Source organism: Acomys minous (genome assembly GCF_964271855.1).
Source record: "Acomys minous genome assembly, chromosome: 5".
NCBI classification, from domain to species: Eukaryota; Metazoa; Chordata; class Mammalia; order Rodentia; family Muridae; genus Acomys; species Acomys minous.
The window spans coordinates 18,021,680-18,043,526 of NC_140494.1; the positions used below are offsets into that span (position 1 = coordinate 18,021,680).

General features: G+C 41.4%; 1 protein-coding gene across 2 annotated transcripts in view; it reads right to left on the bottom strand.

Moving 5' to 3' along the window:
• Positions 1-19,874, bottom strand: part of NSUN6 (NOP2/Sun RNA methyltransferase 6) — a 38,271-nt gene extending 18,397 nt beyond the window's left edge. For both annotated transcript variants that reach the window (XM_084782578.1, XM_084782579.1), the window contains exons 1-6: positions 19,484-19,874; positions 17,838-17,993; positions 15,248-15,327; positions 11,657-11,766; positions 10,059-10,212; positions 8,333-8,414 (exon numbers count right to left, since the gene is read on the bottom strand). In XM_084782578.1, the coding sequence (XP_084638704.1) occupies positions 8,333-8,414; positions 10,059-10,212; positions 11,657-11,766; positions 15,248-15,327; positions 17,838-17,993; positions 19,484-19,558 (657 nt within the window). In that variant the 5' untranslated portion in view covers positions 19,559-19,874. The remainder of the gene's footprint in view (positions 1-8,332; positions 8,415-10,058; positions 10,213-11,656; positions 11,767-15,247; positions 15,328-17,837; positions 17,994-19,483) is intronic.
• Between the last annotated feature and the right edge of the window lie 1,973 nt (positions 19,875-21,847).

A 21,847-nucleotide genomic window follows, 5' to 3' on the forward strand; every position in this document is an offset into this window, starting at 1 on the left:
CCATGAGTTCTAGAGCTGTTTTGCTGTTCCTCCTGCATGGCACCAGCATTTTCCCACATCCTCTCCACAGTGACTTCAATAATCCTGAGAACTAAAAAGGGATAGCTTCTATCAAACTCTTACGCATGCCTGATCTGGCTTCAAGATGTGCCTGCTTTGGCTGTCACCTCCAAACTACTACTTTATAAGTTAGCTACTAAGCATCAGTCAGGAAACTGTAACATGACTGTTAAGATGGCTCAGTGAGTAAAGGCACTGCTGTCAAACCCAACAACTTGATTTTGATCCCCTGGACCCACATGGCGGAGGAAAAGAAATACACAAGTTGTCCTCTGACCTACATACATGTTGTGGCATGCACATGGGTGTGCGCGCACACACATACACACACATTTAATAATAAGAGCAATATTCATTTTATTAAGTTATAAGCCAGTGCAAGCTTGAGAGGCAAAGTGCCAGTTTCACATCCAACTTTAAAGACAAACAGCTCCTGGCATGGGTTACTAAAGAATAAAGACTATTACTTTGCATCAACATTCACGTACAGTTCAGGAAATTTCTCCTATTTTCAAAGATATTTTGAAAAATTACAGAGTGAATTTTAAGCTCAGAGTGCCGTGGCCCTCACTCCTCTGTCTAGTGGCTCGGAGAGTAAAGCCTGCCATGAAATCACATTAAAAAGCTGCTGCACCTATAATAATAACCCCAGATGTCCCAAGGAGAGATGGACAGCGGAGACAGGACCACCCAGCAGCTCGGGACCCAACAGGGAAGAAACAAGCAAGACGCTGCCTCAGAAAAGTCCAATTGACAAATTGTTTCTGATTTTTTTTTTTTTAAGAAAAGAACTCCCAAGAACAGACCCCAGGTTGCTGTTTGAAGGTCTATGAGTAAAGTGGCATATAGCAATTTACCCACGTCCTGCTGATCAATGTGAAGGCACTGTAAAACTTACTGCAAAACAAGATTCTGTGCAGGCTAAGACCTAGGAAGGGCCGCCCTCATCTCTTGTATTATAGCAAGTGAATCCTTGAAGCCAGGTTGATGTCAGCAAGCCACGGCTCCCAGCAGTTTCTTAGCTTTCAAAGAAATGAACTGAGGATACCGACTACTACCTAAGAGCAGAAAGGAGTTCCAAGTTGTTACTGGAGTCCCGGTCTCCTCCTATCATTTGAAGTGTGTGCATCTCACCCTTCTGCCTCAGCCTCCCTGGGTGATCTGAAGCTTGTGAATATAGTTCTGAGAATAATGTTTAAAAACATAAAACCACTGAGACAGACATGGTGCCTCTACTACACTTTCAGGGACTATCCTTTAATCAACTGTAAACACCACAGTCACTAGAAAGTTCACATTTGTCTGAAAAGCCATCTGTGTTCTCGGACCATTATGTCAACTGTGGAAACTTTTCCACTTCTGACCATCTAGAACATATGTAAGAATTCAACAACAATGATGATAATGGTCTTTTTCTTTTTCAAATTTTACATGTTAAATGTGGGCCACTGAGATGGCTCAGCAGGTGAAGGCGCTTACCACTTGCTAACCAGAGGTCAATCTTCAAGTCCCACATGGTGGGAGGAGTTGTCCTCTGACGGTCACACAGGGCCAGAGAAGTGAATGTCTCTTCCAAAAATTATAAATATAGAAATGTAATTATAACAATTTTAAACAAAACTTACTTTTCTAATTTTTCTTTCTTTTTCAAAACTCCCTAAGGAAACTGTTGTTATCTGATTCTGGCCCAGATTTAATCAATCTATTCAGAATCTCCTACAACAGACCCCAGCTGAGAAACTCTAGCAGCCGCACTGGGCTAAGACGCAGGTAGGCAATCTATGTCCTCCTTGCTGCCCTGCATTCTGATGTCTCCATACTTCTTTAGTTCTGCTGCACGCAGCCTGGCTACAGAAGCCGCTCCTCCCTCCACATCACCTCCACGCCCTGGGACTCTGCCTCTCAGCACAATTTTCAGTGGCTTGGTTCCCTCCTGCTGCCCTCTCAGCCTTTCTTCCTCGTCTGTTCTCATTGCTTTTTGTCACCTGCCAATACCCTCTAGCAGGGGCCCCACTGCCACCACACCTGCCTAGATCCATGTAGCAAATACAACCAAAGAACAAACACCCACCCAACAAAGACAAGGTCCGACATCTATACCAAGAAACACCTGAAACACCAAAACTCCAGATGCCTAAATCTCAGTGCAAAGAGACAACATAAACATTCAAGCTACGAGCTTCCCCAGGAGCTAGTAACCTCTTGCAGAAGGCCCCGAGAAATGCAATTTAGCTGACCACAAACAAGGACTTTAAAATACACTTATGACATGTTGAAGGACCTTGAGGAAGATATGAACAAATGCCTTAATGAAGGCAATCAGTTAAATGAAATCATGAAAACATTTCAAGACATGAAAGCAGATTACAAGATGTCAAAGAAAGAATTTGAGGTCTTGAAGATCAGGTAGTACTAATGAACAGCTCAATGAAAGAAAACGTTAAATCAAATACAAACAAACAAACAAAACAGGTACAAAACATCCATGAAGTCTGAGACAGGATGAAAAAAATAAAACCTGTGAATTATGGAAATAAAGGAATGAGAAGAAACCCAAGCCAAAGCCACAGAAAATATTTCTAACAAAATCATGGAAGAAAATTTCCCCAATCTCAAGAAAAAGGTGCCTATCAAAAAATAGGCAAGTAGAACAAGAAAAGAAATTCACCACAATAAATAATAAGTAAAACAATAAATGTACAGAACAAAGAAAAGATAGTAAATGTTTCAAGGGGGAAAAACAGTATCATGTAATGTAGGCCCATTAGAATAATGCCTGACATTTCAGTAGAGACTCTGAAAGCTGAAAGGGTCTGCCTGGACAGATGTTCTATAAACTGAGAGACCCAGACACCACACAGATCAAATACTACCAATCACAAATGATAGAGAAAAAAATATTAACACACACTCACACACACCAAACTTAAGAATCAGTAGGATTAATAATGTAAAAATGGCCATTGTACCAAAAGCAAGCTAAAGATTCAAATGCAATCCCAACACAGTTCTTTACAGAAATTAAAAAAACAATTCTAAACTTCATATGGAAACACACACATACATCAGGATAGTTAAAACATTCATGAATAAAAGAACTGCTAGAGGTAACACCATCCCTGATCTCAAATTGGACTACAGAGCTATAGTAAAAACAACAGCATACTAGCGACATAAAGGGATTTGACAAAGGAATTGAAGACCCAGACATAAGTCTACACACCTATGGACATCTTCTATTTTACAAAGAAGCCAAAAATACACACTGGAGAGATACAGCATCTTCAACAAATGCTCCTGGCCAAACTGGATGGATGCATATAGAATGCCTGTAAATCCATATTGATCATGCCGGCCCAAACTCAACTCCAAATGTATCAAAGGACTTATCATAAGACCAGATGCCCTGAATCTCATAGAAGAGAAATGGGATATTGCCATAATATCGAGAAATTGGAAACAGCCTCGATACTCATCTGACAAATGAATAACGCTAGAAAAAAAATAATCCTAAATGAGGTAACCCCAGACTGTAAAAGATAAATATCGTATGTTTCCTCTTATATGTGGATGTTAGCTTTTAAGCTTTTGAAGTGTAATGCTGTAATTCAAATAACCACAGAGGTCTAGATATCTCATAAGGGATTGGGCAGAAGGGGAAGGATTTACTAAGGGAGAGAAACAGAGTATTGAGTGATGGAGAGATGGAAGGAAAACAAACAGGGAGGAAGATGGAGAGAAGGGTAAAGGACAAGGGAAGGGGCTGCTGAACACAAAAGGGTACCTGAAGACCACTGGAAACCTACTACTATAGAAACTTCCTAAAATATATACACTTAAGGAATCTAAATGGTGTCACCAATAATAAAGGAGACAATGCCCCAACTTGATAGCTTCTGCAACCAAGTTAAACCTCCAATGCCAGGGATGGGTTAAATCTTGTCATGTCTTTTGACAAAGGGGCTCTATGGAAACCCCCAAACATCACAGGATAATGCCAAGGATACTGGCTGTTCTCCACAACCTGATGGTAAAGCCCAATTGCTAAAGACAACACGTACCTACATCATCAAGCACTTAAAGGCTAGCTGGTACACACCAGAAGTTTCACCCCTACTGACTAGTAGTTATGGTGCTGGATGGTACTCTATATGCTACTGAAGGAGAAAAGTAATCATCAATATCACCCAGCTACAAACCCCACAACCTAGAGCATGACCTGCCCACAAGATATACTGGTGCAACAGTGGCACAAATGTTACAGGAGTGACCAACCACTTTTTTATTGGTTATAAGGTCTACTCCACATGATGGAACTCCTACCTGACACTACTAAACTTCCCAATCACCCGAACGAGACAGATCATGGGCCTAGGGGGAAGCCCAATACTATTATTCTGCTAAAGGAGCAAGATAATAAAAGGACTCCTAATGACACACTGCTATACCCATAGGTCGTGCCTGACTCAACCCTCATCAGAGAAGCTTCTTCTTGCACAGATGGAAATTACCAGAGAGTCACCACTGGACAATATGAAAACACAGAGAGACTATAGAGCACTTATTCTTAAATAGGATGTCTTCACCAAAGCCCTGCCTGTTCAATGCTTAAGAACCTAAGCAGAAAGATCAACACCTCAAGTGACAGCACATGCTGGCAAGGATGTGGAGAAAGGGGAACACTCCTCCATTGCTGGTGGGAGTGCAAACTTGTACAACCACTTTGGAAATCAATCTGGTGCTTTTTCAGAAAACTGGGAATAGGGCTACCTTAAGACCCAGCTATTCCACTCCTTGGAATATACCCAGAAGATGCTCCAGCACACAACAAGAAAATTTGCTCAACCATGTTCATAGCAGCCTTATTTATAATAGGCAGAACCTGAAAACAACCTAAATGTCCCTTAGTCGAAGAATGGATAAAGAAACTGTGGTACATTTACACTATGGAATACCACTCAGCCATTAAAAACAAGGAAATCCTCCAGCACTTGGGAGGCAGAGGCAGGTGGACTGCTGTGAGTTCGAGGCCAGCCTGGTCTATAAAGTGAGTCCAGGATAGCCCAGGGTAACACAGAGAGACCCTGTCTCAAAAAAAAAAAATAATAAAAAAAAAAAAACCCAAGGAAATCCTGAAGTTTGTGGGCAATTGGATGGAACTAGAAAAGATCATACTGAGTGAGTTAACCCAGACCCAGAAAGACTCATATATATACATATATATATACATATACATATATATATATATATATATATATATATATATATATATACACTTATAATTGGACATGAGCCCAAAAGAGATATCCCATAAAAATCTACACTTACCAGGAGATTGGAATAGATGTGGGGACCTACTGGGACTCTAGATGAGAGAATTATGGGAGAATGGGGAAATAGAAGGATCCAGAGGGTCCTAGAAACCCACAAGAATGTCATTATGGGCAGATCTAGACCCAGTGGGGTCTGCTCAAACTACTGCACCAACCAAGGACAATACATGCAGTAAACATTGAGCCCCAACTCAAATCTAGTCAATGGACAGGACATGATCCGTAGTTGTGTGGAGAGCATGGACTGACTCTGACATGAACTCTGGTGCCCCATATTTGACCACTTCCCTCTGGTGGGGAGGCCTGGTGGCACTCAGAGAAAGGATAAGGAGCCTATCAAGATGAGACTTGATAGCCTATGACCATATAGTGGGGGAGGAGTTCCCTTCTGTCACACACCTAGGGGAGCAAATAGGGGTAAAGATGGAGGGAGGGAGGAACCGGAGGATACAAGTGAGGGTATAACAATTGGGATATAATCTGAATAAATTAATTAAATAAAAAAAAAAGAAAACGTAAGCATAAGAGAAAGCAAAAAGACTGTAAGAGCCAGAGGTAATGGATGACTGCACAGAAACAATGTCTTCACAACAGGACTAACAATACACATAGAAACTCAAGGAGTCTGTGCCCACACACATAAGACCTGCACAGACTCAAGACTGACCGGGCACAGCACTGAGAGGGGAAGTGGACATAGGCTCCCACTTCTAACCAAGAAGCTGCTTGCAGTTGATATTGCTGGTTAGGGAAAAATCAATTTCCTCCAACAGAGTCTTACTAGGTATTTATAAACCACACACCAGGGCAGGCCCTATGCCCAGGAGTAGCTGGCCAACACAAAACCAACTCAGTGGGATTTCTGTGAATATTTTGCTTCATTTTGCTTTGTTTGGGCATTTTTTTTTTCTGTCTTCCTGGTCTGTTGCTTGCTTATTTTTACGGGTTTGATGGAAGGGGGTGGGTGGGTCTTGGTTTTGCTTGGTGTTTTGTTTTGTTTGAAAGAGAGAAAGAATATAAAGATGGGGAGGTAAAGAGCTGAGAGGGAGCTGGGAAGAACTGGGAGTTAGAGGAGAGGAAAAACATGATTAAAAAATACTGTTTGAAAAAAAATTTTTTGAACTCAAAAAAATTTGGCAGATCTGAACTAGTTTACAAAGAGAAATTTAATAAAAAAAAATCAATAAAAAATTTTAGACCAACTAAACTCTAGCCACAAAGCTATAAAAACAGTATTTGGAACACTTAGGAAGCACAGAAAGTTCTTAGAGCCTACATGCCACCAGCTGACACTGGGCTAGGACCTGCATTTTAAATGAGCCTTGCACTAATGTGTGTGCAGGTCTCCAGCAGCCATGTCTCATGGCCATGCTTCAAGACAAGTTTGAAGCAAAGACCCAGGTTCAAATTTCAGCTTTGTAGCTTCTGCCCACTTCCTGCTATATATTTTACTTCTTTCAGCTTCTGCTGCCTTACCTATGACCTTAGAGATCTTTAAGTGGTGCATGGAGTAGTATATACAAACCACTAGTGGGACAGAGTGAAATACTCAGCACAAATTAATTGTGACCATTGTTATAATTTTCAGTCAGCTCCACAGGCCAATCAATAGCCAGTTACATGTACTACATGTAACAAAACAGTTTCCACTAGGAAATGACAAAAAGTTCAACTCTGCCCTCATATATAAAAGCTTTAGTCCAGCAGTACTCTAATGTCTTTTGTTATGGAGGGACAAAAAATAGCTTTGTGGCATATGTGGATATTATGGATCACAAATTGTCTCATGATAGTTGGTTTTATAGTCAGAAACTCAGGGGGCTCAAGGCGGGGCTCAGCAGTTAAGCAAGTGTACTGCTCTTGCAGAGGAGCTGAGTTCAGCTCCCAACCTTCATGTTAGGCAGCCCAAAGTCACCTGTAACTCCAGCTCCACCTTCTGGCCTCCTTAGGCAACTGCACTTGGTGTGTACACACACACATACCTGAAAAAAAAGGTAAAGTGCAAAATCGAGAAAGATAGCTGAAGTTGGTAAGAGATCTCAAAGAAGCTTGCAGTGCACAGATTTCTCCTTCTATAGGTCCAAACTAAACGATATAAGCCACTATAGTCCTGTATCTTACCAAATAGTTTTTCATTGTTAGCAATGTGAAGGTGTGCAGAAAACACCCACAATGAGTCAGGTGTTGGCAAATGATCACAAGTGAAACCAAACCAAGCAAACCAAATCACCCAAAGTGACTCACAACCAAATAGGCAGAAACCTATGGTCCTGACACTACATCATCCCTGAGGTGCGGTTAGGTAATGACAAACACAGATCACTTTCGGTCTGTGTCACCCAGAATATGCTCCAGAATTCAAAAGTATCTCTTGGCTTAACACTGGGAAGAGAAGAAAGCGCGTAGCTCCTGGATGTGGGTAGAACATTCAGATGCTGTCAATTACGAATAGTGTGACCTTGACCAAGAACCTCAACAGATCTAGTCTTCAGTATTTCCATTTCATACAATAATAGCATTAAAGTGAGCTGATATGCCTGAATATACTCAAGAAGCTAGAAAAGGGAAAACAGCTCATTACGTCACAGCACTTAATTACACCCTGACAAAACCCCACCGGCAGCAAACCATCTGAATACTACTGGATATTACACGTACCAAAACCTTCTGCTGCACAGCAACATGTGCATTACTTATGATTAGCATTCTGAGATGAGAAACAGTAACTCCAGCATACTACTAAATCACCTTTGGACAGGGAGGGCAGATAAGTGTGTTAAAATCAATACTGGAAGAGAAAACAAGGGTACTCGTAAGACTTTCTTGATATTTGACAATGGTAGGTCAGAATATAAAGAGACCACAAGAATATTAATAAAAGTGAAAAATAACTTCTAATTTCATCTGAATATTTCAATACCACTCAGCATTTTTCTCACCTGTAAAAATAAGTAACTGGGTAGAACATTGTCAAACGAAGGGCTGAGATATATAGGCTCTGTCATTCTTATGCCTATACCTCTACAAAATAAGAAATTAAACATTAGTTTATATAAATTATATAGTATATATTTCTAGGAATGCCCACAGTGAAACACCAAATATAAACTGTTCTGCATATTTAAGACTTCTTTTATTTAACAACAAACTAGAATAGTCCCATGCTTTGAATTTTATAGGAGAGGCTAATTCAAATAAATAAAGTTAATAACTGATTTAATACTAGAGAGCTCAATAAATTAAAAGGCAAATAACACCTAATTCTTATTACTTCACTCTAATCTGGTAACACAAACATTTTGTGCATGGCTGAATTTATAAGGCACTCTGCTAGATACTTAAATGAAAACTGGGAAAAAAATACCCAGACTGGTGCTGACACTGAGCACTGACAAAGGCAGAGCCCTGTTCCAACTTTTTATAGAACAGCTGCCCAGTACACCTAGTACACCCAGTACTGACACAGTCCCCAACCGACCTGTTCTACTTCTGTCCCATTTACTAGTGGCTGTGGAGCTACTGGGAGCAGGAAAGGCTGGGACACAGGAGTCATGCTGTACAATGATTCACAAAGACAAACGCTGCAGAACCATCAAAGCGGGAAAGCTTACGAGCACTGCATAGAAGGCCGACAGGCTTTTTAAGGAATGGCTATCTTCTACTGGCAGCAGAAAGGCAAGCATGTTCCGCAGTCACTAGAAGCACTGCGTCCCGTGGGAATGAGAAGCACAGCAACTCAAGTGGGTGGGTGGTCAAGTCATCGACTTGGAACTCTATCACCAAAGCATTCTAAGACAGATAAAGCCAAGTTCTAGCCGTTTGGAAAGCTTTTCTTTCTAAGACCCTGAGAGCCTAACTGTCTTTTTCTTTAGCAGAACTGACTTCATTCATATGGGAAAACTGCTCCAATGTGACAAGCTGTGCAGAAATGAGGACTCTGGTCCCTTTTAAATGTCTCAATTCACAGGGCTTAGCTCATGTGAGTCAGCTGCCAACATTGGAGTAATGTAATGACGCTTTACAGCACTCCTAACACAAGCTGAAGAAACCAGGGACAATGAGCCTTCATTTGTCCACGGCTTTAATCTACTTAGCATTACCAATATCCAAATATGATATAGAAGTAATTATATAGCAATCTAGCTTGAAGAAATTGAAATACTCAGTTTTGACCATCAACATTCATATGCATGCTACAATTCAGGTCTAACTTACTTTCATTAAAAATAATTTTGTATATTTGACTTACATTAAAATTAAACTTTTCTTTGATAAAAGGAAGATGTTTGAAAATAAAAGATTCTCTATTAGAATAAGCATTGTTCTTCAAAGTTTAAATGAAATCTAAAAGAACAAGTAAAATTTCTAAGCAATCGCCAACATGGTCAGTCACTCACCTGGACTGACCTTAGGGCCTATGGGGCAGGTCAGCAAAGCACCGCGCCACTGAGCTTCATCCACATACTGTGGCTTTGGTTTTTAATCTATTTCCCATTTTTGACCAAAAAAAGAGCTCCTTCCAAAAATCATGGAAATATGGGCTCATTTTTTCCAGCTGAAGTCACTGAAAAATTTATAGAGTGTAACAAAGTACAAGTTTTCACTGTTCTGCACTTTCAGACCCACAGAAAGGAAGCTATTCCCCCACAAAGCTCCATGACATACCTCAGATCAGGTAACCCACAGAAGAGATCTTTGCGGCTTAGTTCTGAAATTCCATTTCCAAGAAATACTTTAGTTCCATCAAATTCCTTGGCTCCTTTCTTACATTCCCCCTTAATATCAGAATATACGGAAATAACATCTCCAGCTTTCATAACTAGAGAAACAAGAAAATCAGACTGTTAACCTATGCTTTGGCAGACTAGTGAAAACTCTTCAAGCTAAAATGGTTATCTATAGAAACATCAATTATGGACAAGACACAATCCAAACTGGCTCACTTCAGCAAAATTCTTAACAGCAACTCAACTCTTAACTTTTAAATATTCCCTAACATCTAACTGGAGAAGTTCTTTTCATTGAAAACACAGAAATAATACTCAAAACATCTTATCTAAATGTTCACCTAAACAGGAAACATCATCTATGTGACTTATTTCCTCAAGATCTAATTCTGTGAAAGTTATTATATAAACCTCAGTATCATGACAATACTCAACATTTTAAGTTGCCCACAAAAGGATTCAATAAAAATGCACACTAAAAAAGAAACCAGGGCTACGAGGCCAGCAAGCTGTCGCTTTCCAGATCATTATACACAGGATGGGTGATTTGCAGGAACGGAACTCACTTGTAACTGATCCAGGCGAGCTTCCTCAGTCAAGCCCAGTGAGGATCCACTGAGGCAGTGATGCAGTCACCACCACCAGTGTGAGCCCACAAAGAACACCCAGGTTATCCCACCGTCTGGGATCTGGGTGTCATCCTCATAATGTCCTGAGAGTACATTATGAGGCAGTAAAGTCAGGAGTACAAAATAGAACTTCACTACCTTTTGGTTAAAAAAAAAAAAAAAAGTCTGTGAGATCCATGCTTGTGCCCCATGTATGAGAGTACCTGCAGAGGCTCGCAGGCAGGTGTGAGCAATCTGACATGGTGAAGATGTCAGAGGAAATCGGGCCCCCTTCAAGAGCAGCAAGTGCTTTCAACCACTGAACACCCAGTCTCCCCACTACCATTTTCACTCCGTATTTCTCCGTTCCCTAGAGAAATACATCATGCACGTTTTTATGTGGAAAAGCAAAACCATTGACAGGAAGCTTCATGTGGACCCCTAATTGTCTTCAGTTCTGCTTCCTACTGCTATGGCAAAAGCAACCGCATCTTGGTTCCAAGATACAGTCCATCACAGGGGAAATCGAGGCAGCAAGAACTTGAAGCTGCTGGTCACATTACATTCAGTCAGGAGCAGCAAAGGACAATTAATACATGCACAGTTAGTGTTCTCCACCCCTAGACAACCCAGGATCCCACTTCCTAAGGAATGTTGCCAGGACCAGGCAAGCCTTCCCACCCCGATTAACATTATCATGAGAGTCTACCGCAGATACGCCCACAGCATGGCGCCTGGACAGTCCCCACTGAGTCCCTTCCCAAGTGGCTCTACAGTGTGTCAAGCAAACAGGTAAACGTATTTTTATAGGATAAAACCCTCCATGGAAAGCATCAGGAAACACCTAACAGAGCGAGACTTCATGCATGTAGATTTCCAACCGCTCAAGCTCATGAGTTGTATGGAGGTGCCTAAATCTTGTACCTACATTTTGAAGCTGACACAATTCCTGGAACGTAGACATGAGCGCCTCTTAATACTGCATTGCCACACTGTGCTCCAACAATCACTTCACACTGTTGTTTTACTATATTCTTTCTGGGAATGGTAAAAAAGAAAAAAAATTTAAAAACAAGATCCTTCCAGTGCCATAAGCCTTTTCAATGTTTCATTACAGATAGTAGTGGACAGCTATAATCAATACAAACCGAATAAACACGTAAGCTTTAAAAGTATAAAAATATTATTTACATAGCCTGCTAAATTTTTATTTTCCTGAATAAATCACAAAGGAAAAGCTTAAAAGGAAATATATACAAAGTAGCAGTTGAAAAAGCAGGGAAGGAAAGGTGCAAAGAATGGGCACTTGCAAAAAGAAAAAAAAAAGTACAGGAAAAATGGCTCAGCAGGTAAAGGCAGCTGCTGCCACAGCTGGGGTCCTGAATTTTATCTCCTGGATCCATGTGTTAAGAAACATCTGATTTGTACACACACACACACACACACACACACACACACACACACACACAGAGAGAGAGAGAAGGGAGGGAGGGCGGGAGGGAGGGAGGGAGGGGGGAGGATATAAAAAACTGGAAGGCAGGCCCTCTGGTGGAAGGAAGGAGCTCGGCATGAGCTGGGAGCTGCTAGGTCATTTAACAAGCTGTCCTGTTTTCATTACAGCATTAGGAGCTAAACAGATTGTGCTGCCTTCAAAACCTTGTGCTGTATTGTCGAACAGTTTAAGCTAAATAGAAGATAAATCATCTTTCCTTCATTTACTGCCCAGCCATAAGTTCCCCAACTCTCATATCCACATCACGCTTTTCTCGCAGCACTAAAATCCTGGCATCACTCCAAACAGGGAAACCTCTTCAAGGACCAAGAAGGTTCTAACCTGAGCAGCTCTGCACAACAGTCCTTAGCGCTGAATTTCTATGAGCTTCTGTGCTTCACAATATCTCTCATTTGTTGTCACCACTCACCGTGGAGGAAACGGAACCTTTTCCGTCTTTGCCTCAAGGTATCTGGTGACCGAATCTCACACTTGTCAACATCACACTGTCCTGGTCCCATGTCCATTTATCTATACTGCTCACCCTGTACCTACTTCCTCCACATCCTAAACACTCCACGATGTATTAACTCACCTGAGACACTAACCACCGGCAATCTTAACCTACATTTAGTCACAGTGCTATGAAACTTGGAGACCCAGCAAAGCAGCAAGCTGAATCAGGAAGCGAACTCAGAGCTAGTTACAAGAGCAGCCTGAACAGCACAATGAAACCCATCACCAAAAACCAGAGAGACGAAATCAAAATATCCTACACAATTTTTCAAAGATTCAGAATTGGTATTTCTAGTTACATAGATCTAACGATACAGAGATGAGGCACAGTTGCTCCAAGCTCAACACACCCTAAGCAGATGTATTGCCTATATAAGCCTTAAAGTCCTGATGGTGACAGACCTTCTTCTGTAGAGTCCTGAATGAGATATACCTAGATAAACAAACTAGAAGGCTCAGAGCTGTGGTCTACAGGTGTCTCCATAAGTTCACGTGTTATAAACTGTAATTTTGATTACAATAGTATTGGAGTAGAAGATCTCTGCCTTCATGAATGGAGGGACACTGCTCTCTCGAGTTCTGCAAAACTCTAGAAGGGTTTGCAGAAATTAGCCCGCTCTCCATAACTTCCATCACGTGATGCTACAGCAGGAAAGCCAGGGCACCTTGGCCTTGAACTTGCCAGGCTCTTGACTACCTGGTCTAGCATTTGCTACTGCAGCAATAATACAGACTAAGGCACTGCACAATCCTAGCTCCTTTGCAAGCTGAGAGTCCTGCAGTGCTGACAGGGCTCCTGAGTCCATCCTCTGATGTGAGACAGGACCACTGTACTCATCACTCAGTTTCCCAACTTCTGCCTTTGTTTGTGCCACCTAGTCTTTGCAGCGTTAGATGGTGGTGATTTCACCTGCCCTTTTGAAAACTGAGTGGCCGAATGCGATCACTTTCATCAGGGCTCACCACACATTTCCATGCCTTGACATGTTTGCTTTTACTCTCTTCCCTCTCTAGCACACCCTTGCCCTATGCCTATCAGCCTAATTACTAATCATCTTTAAGTAACCGAAATACAACATTTAGCATGTCCTGTGATCTCAGACCTTCCTGTGCTACCTCTAATGGCACTTTCCTTATACTTCTACAGAGCAATCCTAACAGTCTGACTCGCCCCAAGGTTCCTTGACTGTAGACTGAACAATTTATGTCTCATCTTTGCAACACCTACATGCCCTAAGTACAGCACAAATTCAGAACCTCTTGTAAAATGAGATCCTTCTAGAGCGTTTACATAAGAGTTAAGGAGAGAGAGCAGCAAGATGGCTCTGGATAAAGTGCTCGATCTCCAGAACCCAGCAGGTAGAAGGACAGAACCCACTCAGCAAGCTACCCTGTGACTTCCACTCTCAAGTCCACACATACACACATGCAGATAGACAGAGATAGATAGATAGATAGATAGATAGATAGATAGATAGATAAATAGATAGATAGATAGATACAGACAGACAGACAGACAGACAAATGAATAGATGAGAGACATGCAACATGGAACACGTGCCTACATGGCACCACAAGAGTAATCTTAACAAGCAAAAGGCACATTAAAAGGGGAACAAAGGGTAAAATATCTCAAATGTTTATATTCAAATAAACTTAAAGAAAACTCAAAAAAGAGAGAAGTAACCAATAATACCAAATAATAAAACCAAACTATTTCAGTTTAGGAAACAAATGGTAGCCAACTTTGTGCAACGAAATGTAGGTAGACGCAGGAAAGAGCTGCTGGCTCTTAATGAATATACTCAGTGCTTCATCATGCATTACTCTAAGCAGTACTGAAGCCTACCACCTGTGAAAGGAGGGAGGCAAAGCAGGAAGACAGACAACTTGTGTAATACACTCTGGCAAAGGGCCATCTTTACAACAGAGCTCATGGCCAAGGCAAGCACAAAGCTCTGAAGAGTAGCTGACATCATGAGAGCGAACTCTGCAGACCTGCTTCCACAGCTCTCAAATAGTCACTGCGTCACTTTTGACAACAATGATGAAACGGCCTTACTTTTATAAAGAAAAAAAAAAGCCTACTTAAATTCTACTCATTAACAGCAACGCACTGAACCTGCATGTGCTGAGGCATGCCTAGTAGCCCAGCATAGAGAGGCTGAGCCTGAGACAGAGGAAGGTAGATCTCTGTGAGTTCAAGGCCAGCCTGGTCTACAAAGTGAGTCCTTGGCTAAGGCTACACAGACAAACCCTGTCTTGGAAAAAAAAGAAAAAAATGAGAATGAAGTCCATCATTGCACTAAACATATATAAGACACACTATTTTCAAGGTCCTTTCTCAGTCCTGGTCCTTCACCACAGTACATGAGGGACCATGAACTTAGGAAGCTGTGGCTCCCAATTCCTAGAGCGTTTCTAATAATGCAGACAATACTGTCGACAAGCAGACACCTTGGGACACGCTTTAATTTAGAAGAATAAAAGGAACATGAACCAGCCACTAACCTCGGTCCAGTCACAGGGATGAGTAAGACATCTGGAAGGGCTGGATGCTGGAGAACAGGGATGCTGAAGCCACTGAACTGCTGCTAACGACAAACACACAGTGATGGAGCTCCCGGTGCACACGGTCAGCCGCACAGGCCTCTCCTCCATGTCACCACGCACACAATGACAGAGGACCCCGTACACGTGGGAAGTGACACAGGTTTCACCATGCCACCACCTCCCACTCAGGAAGCTCATTTTAGGCCTACTTCACTTTACTTCATGGAATACTGTAGAAGTAAACACATCTCTAAATATTTCCTCTGCTTCAGCAGGAAAGAGTGCTTGGGGGCCGAACAGACTAGGCAAGTGATGAACCACTGAGCTGTACCCTGAGCTCGTTTTTTTAATTTTTGGTTTTGAGTTAGAATCTCCTTATATTGCCCACACTTGCCTCAAGCTTTCCATCCTCCTGTCTCGGATTCTGTAGGAGCTGAAGTTACAGGCACGGGCCAGCACACCCAGCTCGGACTCCTTTACAGCATTCAATTCTGCTTACTATTCAATTTTGAAAACACAAACCATGTTTAGTTTAAGTGGCTTACTCTGAAAACATGTATCCTATTTATAATTGCGTGCAGACACCATTTTCTAACCTGGGTACAGTGGTGTGTATCTGTAGTGCGAGCACTTGGGGGACGGGGTGAGGAAGGAGGGCCAGGACTCCCGGAGAAACCTGGGCTACTCAGTAAGTGACAGGTGAGCCTGAGCTACATGATCAAGTCCTAACTCATGTGCACATGGAGAGTCATTTTAACCGCTTCAGAATAGGACATTAAAGATTTAAATCACTATGACACACGCCACCAACAGTGGAGGATGCCATATGGATTTTGCTAATATCAAAAAGGACTTTTATTAGAAGTTCATAATTATCTAAAGCTATTATACTTAGCTGGTCAGACTGGAAATCCATGCAGGGCGAGAAGCTACTGGCACAGCTCACGGGCTCACCATGGCATCTCTTTCCAGTTCTATAGAGACACTACAACTCTGAGCCCAACTTGGTGCCACTGTTTATACCATGTAAAATTATCAAACATCAATCAGGGTTATTTTTCTTTGAAAATGTGTTAGATGGAACCAGATCTGCTTACACCCACCAGTTATAACTACAACATGTAACGCATTGAGTAAATCCTCCAGTGACAAGTTCCCTCCAATCGTATGTTTCTTTGGAGACAAACTTCCGTGTACAATGTTAAAACCACAAAATACTTTTTTTTTTTGAGACAGGGTTTCTCTGTGTAGGCTTGGCTATCCTGGACTTACTTTGTAGACCAGGCTGGCTTCGAACTCACAGCGATCCGCCTACCTCTGCCTCCCAAGTGCTGGGATTAAAGACTTGTGCCACCACCACCCAGCTAAAAATACAAAGTTCCTGAAAACAATTAGGTAACAATATAAACAATATGATCCCAATAAAAACAACAAAACTAGATACTAACTTTCTGCTTACAAATCATAAGATGTCACTTTACAACCCTGTTTCCACTTAGAACATGAGCAATACTGACAAAACATATTGGTTAAAAACTTTAAAACCATATACTTTATATTGTCATAATCTTCAGGTTTTATTATAAGACACGTATGTTTAATTAGCCACAACTAAAAGTAAAATCCTCAGATGGTGAATTCAAAGTGTGGCTCTGTGATACAGATTCTGTGGAGTCACATGATAGGGTGGGACTCTGAAGAGGCAGCTGTGCAGAGTCAGCCACCTTCTAGGGATTTCTCACCCATGCTCTGTAAGTATGCTCAATAAACCCATTGGTTCACCAGACAAAACAAAATAAAAGACAAAACGACAAAACAAAAACAAAACAAAACAAAAAACCCAAAAACAAAAACAAAAAAAACTCAAAAGACAAAATAAAACAAACCCTACTATAAAAATACATGTAATTCTACAACGACTCCTTATGTCTCTGGACTCAAATGCACAATCAGTCCCCCTAATCACTATATGCTGCTCATTACGCAATTAGGTTAAAGGACCAGAAAGGATGTGCATATATTTTAATGATGAAGTCAAGAGGGCTTAGAAAATTAACCTAAATGCTAGTATTCTAATAAATTTAGAATCAGGAGTTTAGGCTCAATCTAACCTCATCTCTTACTATACAACCTTGAGACAGCTTAACGTTCATAACCTAATTTCCCTACTTATGCAACTGTAATATCCACAAGTGTTTAAGTCCCTTTATTCAATAGGGTTCTATTTTGACTGTAACTATATTATGAATTATATCATATACTTATTTGACATGGACCACTGAAATGCTGTCAACATATCACATAGCCATATTATGGTTTAACTGAACACTAAAGACATGCAAAAGTTAGTATTTCTACTTCTAAAAATATATCCCTTATTTCACTAGCTCTTTCACTATGTGTGTTTAAAAATTATGTGAGAATAATAAACTCTGGAGACTCAGACGTTTAAGAAGATAGAATCTGCTATTACTCATGGGACTTTGATGGAACATAGTGTGGCAGAGCAAAGAAGTCTAAGTGCACAGCAGGTCACGTGCACACTGACCTTCTGAAGCTCCTCAAGCAGCAGCCCCCTGACATACTGAACCGAGGCTAAGTGTGTGTTCACCCTGACAGTTGTGAATGACGGAGGGTGGGACAGCTGAGTCAGCAGTGCTTCAAACTTCCTTTCAGCTTCCTGTTTGCTTGAAGCAGACACAACCTGAAAACAACAGAACCACCATCTCAATTTCAATGTGTATCTGTCAATCTTAACATACTTGGGGTTTAGTTATTATTTCTTTCCTTTCCAAACTGTTTTCGCAAATGAGATGGCCTTTCTTTTCTTTTCTTTTCTTTTTTTAACTCATATACCTGGTGGATTTGAAAAGGGATGATCATAAAGATTTCCCCAATCTTTCATAAAATAATGTTCACCGTTCTAAAACTGCTGAAAAATGACTGCTGAACACCCTTTCCTCTCTTAATATACATTTCATAAGATACCTTAAGATAAACTTAAAATCTTTTTTCTTTCCATCTAGTTTATCCTTGTAACATGATTTGGAAAGAAGACGTAGAAATCTGTTTTTAAATCCCAGCTCTGAAAACACTCAAAAATGAAAAGCATTTAAATGGATTTAATTTTGCTGGAAAACCAAAAATTTAGAAAAAAAAATCCAAGTTTCCCAGTGGTAGCAGGGTAAGGTGATCAGAACATGCGGGAATTTTTCATTAGAAGGCAATCAACGCTCACGTGGAACATCTGTGCTAAGTGTGGCCAGTAACAAGCAGTTGATACTCTTGAAGACGTGCCTGCCAAACACAGTTGTTTTCACTTAAGGCTGATGACACCCCACGACAATCTTGCCAAGTACTTTTAACCTATTTAATTTTCACAGAATAAATTAAGCTTTACCAGTGAGAATTAATTCAAGGTAACTCATACAAAAATTATGCTTTCCAGCAAGGCACAGTGGAGCACGCCTATAATCCCAGCACTCAGGAGGCAGAGGCAAGTGGATCATAGTGAATTCAAGGCCAACCTGGTCTACTATGTGAGTTCCAGGACAGCCAGGACTATGTGGAGAAACCCTATCTCGATAAATAAGTAATAAACCGATGATAAATAGATTATGCTTTCGAGACTCTAAAACTGACTTTTTCTTTCATTGTATCTGAGCTTTCGTTGTTTGACAATTATGTCAGTTTGGATGAGTAACAAGACTCTTTGGACTCTGATCTCAGTTCTTAAAAAAAAAAATGGAACCAAAGTACTCTACCAAGATTTATTAGATTAAAATGTAATGGTTTACAAACAATGGACAGCATTTAAAGAGGCACTCAGGGTGTTCCTTTCCGCCTGAGTACAGGAGCATGTACTTTAACAGAACAGATGCATCTACCATGTAAGCCTTGAGCTCTGTGGCCAGGGAACTTTTCTAGTTAATTTTCCTAACCCTATAGTACTAAGGATACTGACAGGCACATAACACTTTTTCTTTCTTTCTTTCTTTCTTTCTTTTCCTTACACCTAAATGCGAGCACATATACTCATTTATCTCAGTAAGCATCAATCCCAACAAAAAGATGATTTTTAAACATTCCAACAGACTAGTGACAAGAACCAAGGCTGTAAAGATTACCCTTTAGTCTTCGTTTTGCTTTCCCAGAAGTTGTATCCGAAATCTTGCAAATGTCTATGAGACCTACCTCCTTGTTCAAAAAGCTCTCTTTGAGATAGTTTTCAACTTCAGGTCTCAAAGATATCTTAGGAAATATATGCATCTCTCTCTCTCTTTTTTAAATCCTGACTTAAGTTTCCCAAGAAAATGTTGGGAAGCAGTTCTTTGCAGCGTTGCCGGCCAATGACCGAGCACAGGAGTGCCTTTTGGAGCTGAGTTGAGGAGTGAGGAGGGTCCGGGCTTTGTCGTTCTCTCGGATGCTGTGAGAAAGCTCCGAATTGCGAGGCTGCGCCAAAAACGGGTTAGTAATAAACAAATGTACCCTGAGGTACCTCGGAAAAGCGGCTAGCGATAGCTATCTGTGACTAGCTATTTTCCAAAACCGCGCCCAGAACCTCGGTGCCGAAGGGCGCTTCCTGGTTTCGTCACTTCCGGCGCCTAAAGCCCACCCTTCTGTGCACGCCCAATCTGCAACTGTTAAGTCTCCTGCAGTCCTGCCCCCTGAGGGTGGTGCTTCGCCCTGGGAAGAACGGAGTTTGCCAGGTGTTCCTGAGGGCTCCGGGTTTAGGGAGATGCTGGATTGAAGAGGGCACCTCGCTGACCTGAGTCCGGAAGGTTTCCGGTTAGTGTCCCCAGTACAGGTAGCGGTGAAGGCCAGTTTATTTGGTCTAGGGTTTCATGCAAGTATTTTCCTCCGCCGGACATATGAACCCGTCATCAGCTGTGAATCAACACTACCCTCTCTCATTTTCAAAAGATTTACATCACGTGTATGAATGTTTTGCCTGCGTGCAATGTATGTGCACCGCGTGCTTGCCTGTCGGATCCCCTAGAACTGCAGTTATGGTTGTGAGCCATCATACGGTGCTGGTAATGGAACCTGGGTCCTGCGCAAGAACAAGTGCTCTTAACTGTTCTCTCCCAGGCACTCAGGTAAAACTTAAAATCCCCAATAGTATTTATAACCAGTCACGAGGCTAATAGTTAACGTACTTATGAGCACAAGAGAGCCTCGATGTGGCTTTCCTGATGGTAATGAGGTGAAAAGGATTTAAAATTAACCGAAGTAACTGGCTGTTTTACACCTGAACATGACGAACAGTTCTCTCTGTTGCTGAGTAGGATGGGATTTTTTATTTTGTGCTTTTTGTTGTTTGGGGCCACATCCCATATGTAACTTTAGAAAGGGAGGGTGATTTTTTTTTTCTTAGATCTTTATTTTCACATTGGCTTTAAAAGATATATATCAGCTCTTTTTTATGGCACCAGCAAGTCTTTATGGTGAAAATGCTGTGACAGTGGCACTCTGCCACAGTTCAGCAAACTGGTTATAAACAGTACACTAAGGCTCAAGGGTTGAAGTAGCTTTCCATGACCAAAAAAGAAAGAAGAAGAAGAGGAGGAGGAGGAGGAGGAGGAGGAGGAGGAGGAGGAGGAGGAGGAAAGAGAGGAAAAAGAAAATAGTCTAAGGACCAGTAAGCTAGTTTCTAAAACAAGTACCCAGTCATTAGCCATTCCACAGTATCCTGTATCTTCGGCCAGTTTGTGGGAGTCTTTCCTGACCTAATCACCTGAAATCAATAAAGAAAATATCTGGTACTCCTGTTTTGAAAGTGTTGCATGACTTTCCTGGGGAAACGTAAACATCTATGCACCCCAAATGAGAAAAATGAAACAAGTCCAGCTTGAAAAAAATACATTAGTTTGCTAGGCTTACTTAACAGCAGTGTGGGTGCCACATGGGCAGCTGCCCCAGGCCATATCCCACCCCCCACCCTGTCCACCACACTATTGTATATGGCTATATTATGGTCTATAGCAGTTAGTGTAAAACTGGTTTCAGAGAGCTACCCTGTATAAAAGCAGCTGAGGTGAGCAATGCTTAGACAAGAACGTGAGGCACAGATGAATCAAACTCTGGGAAAGGTTACGTGTTTACATCTATTCTGTCCTTGCTGTCACTAGGCATCCTGCTCAGCTCAGCACACACTGTCTGGCCTGGGAAGGGTGGGCCTGTTCTGCTGTAGTCAGGCAGGGAGAACAGGTAAATGACATCTTTGCTGCAACATGGGCAAGGTTCAGAGGGCTAGGCTAACCATACAAAGGAATTCTGACAGGCAATTTTGTAATAACCCTGACACTAGATGTGGTTGAAATCTTTAGGAAATGAAGAAAAGCTGAAGCTAAACATAGACTCCATGAGGGAGAAATTTCATTTCCACATACTGTACTCATTGTTTCATAAGGGCCCTCCTGGAATGACTAATCAAACACAGACACTTTTGTGAAGTAGAAAAGGAAATTGTCATCAACCATATATCTGATCTAAAGTGGTTCGCTACTTCAGAACATTTGAGTAGTGACCCAACACTTACATTAATCTTGGCTACGT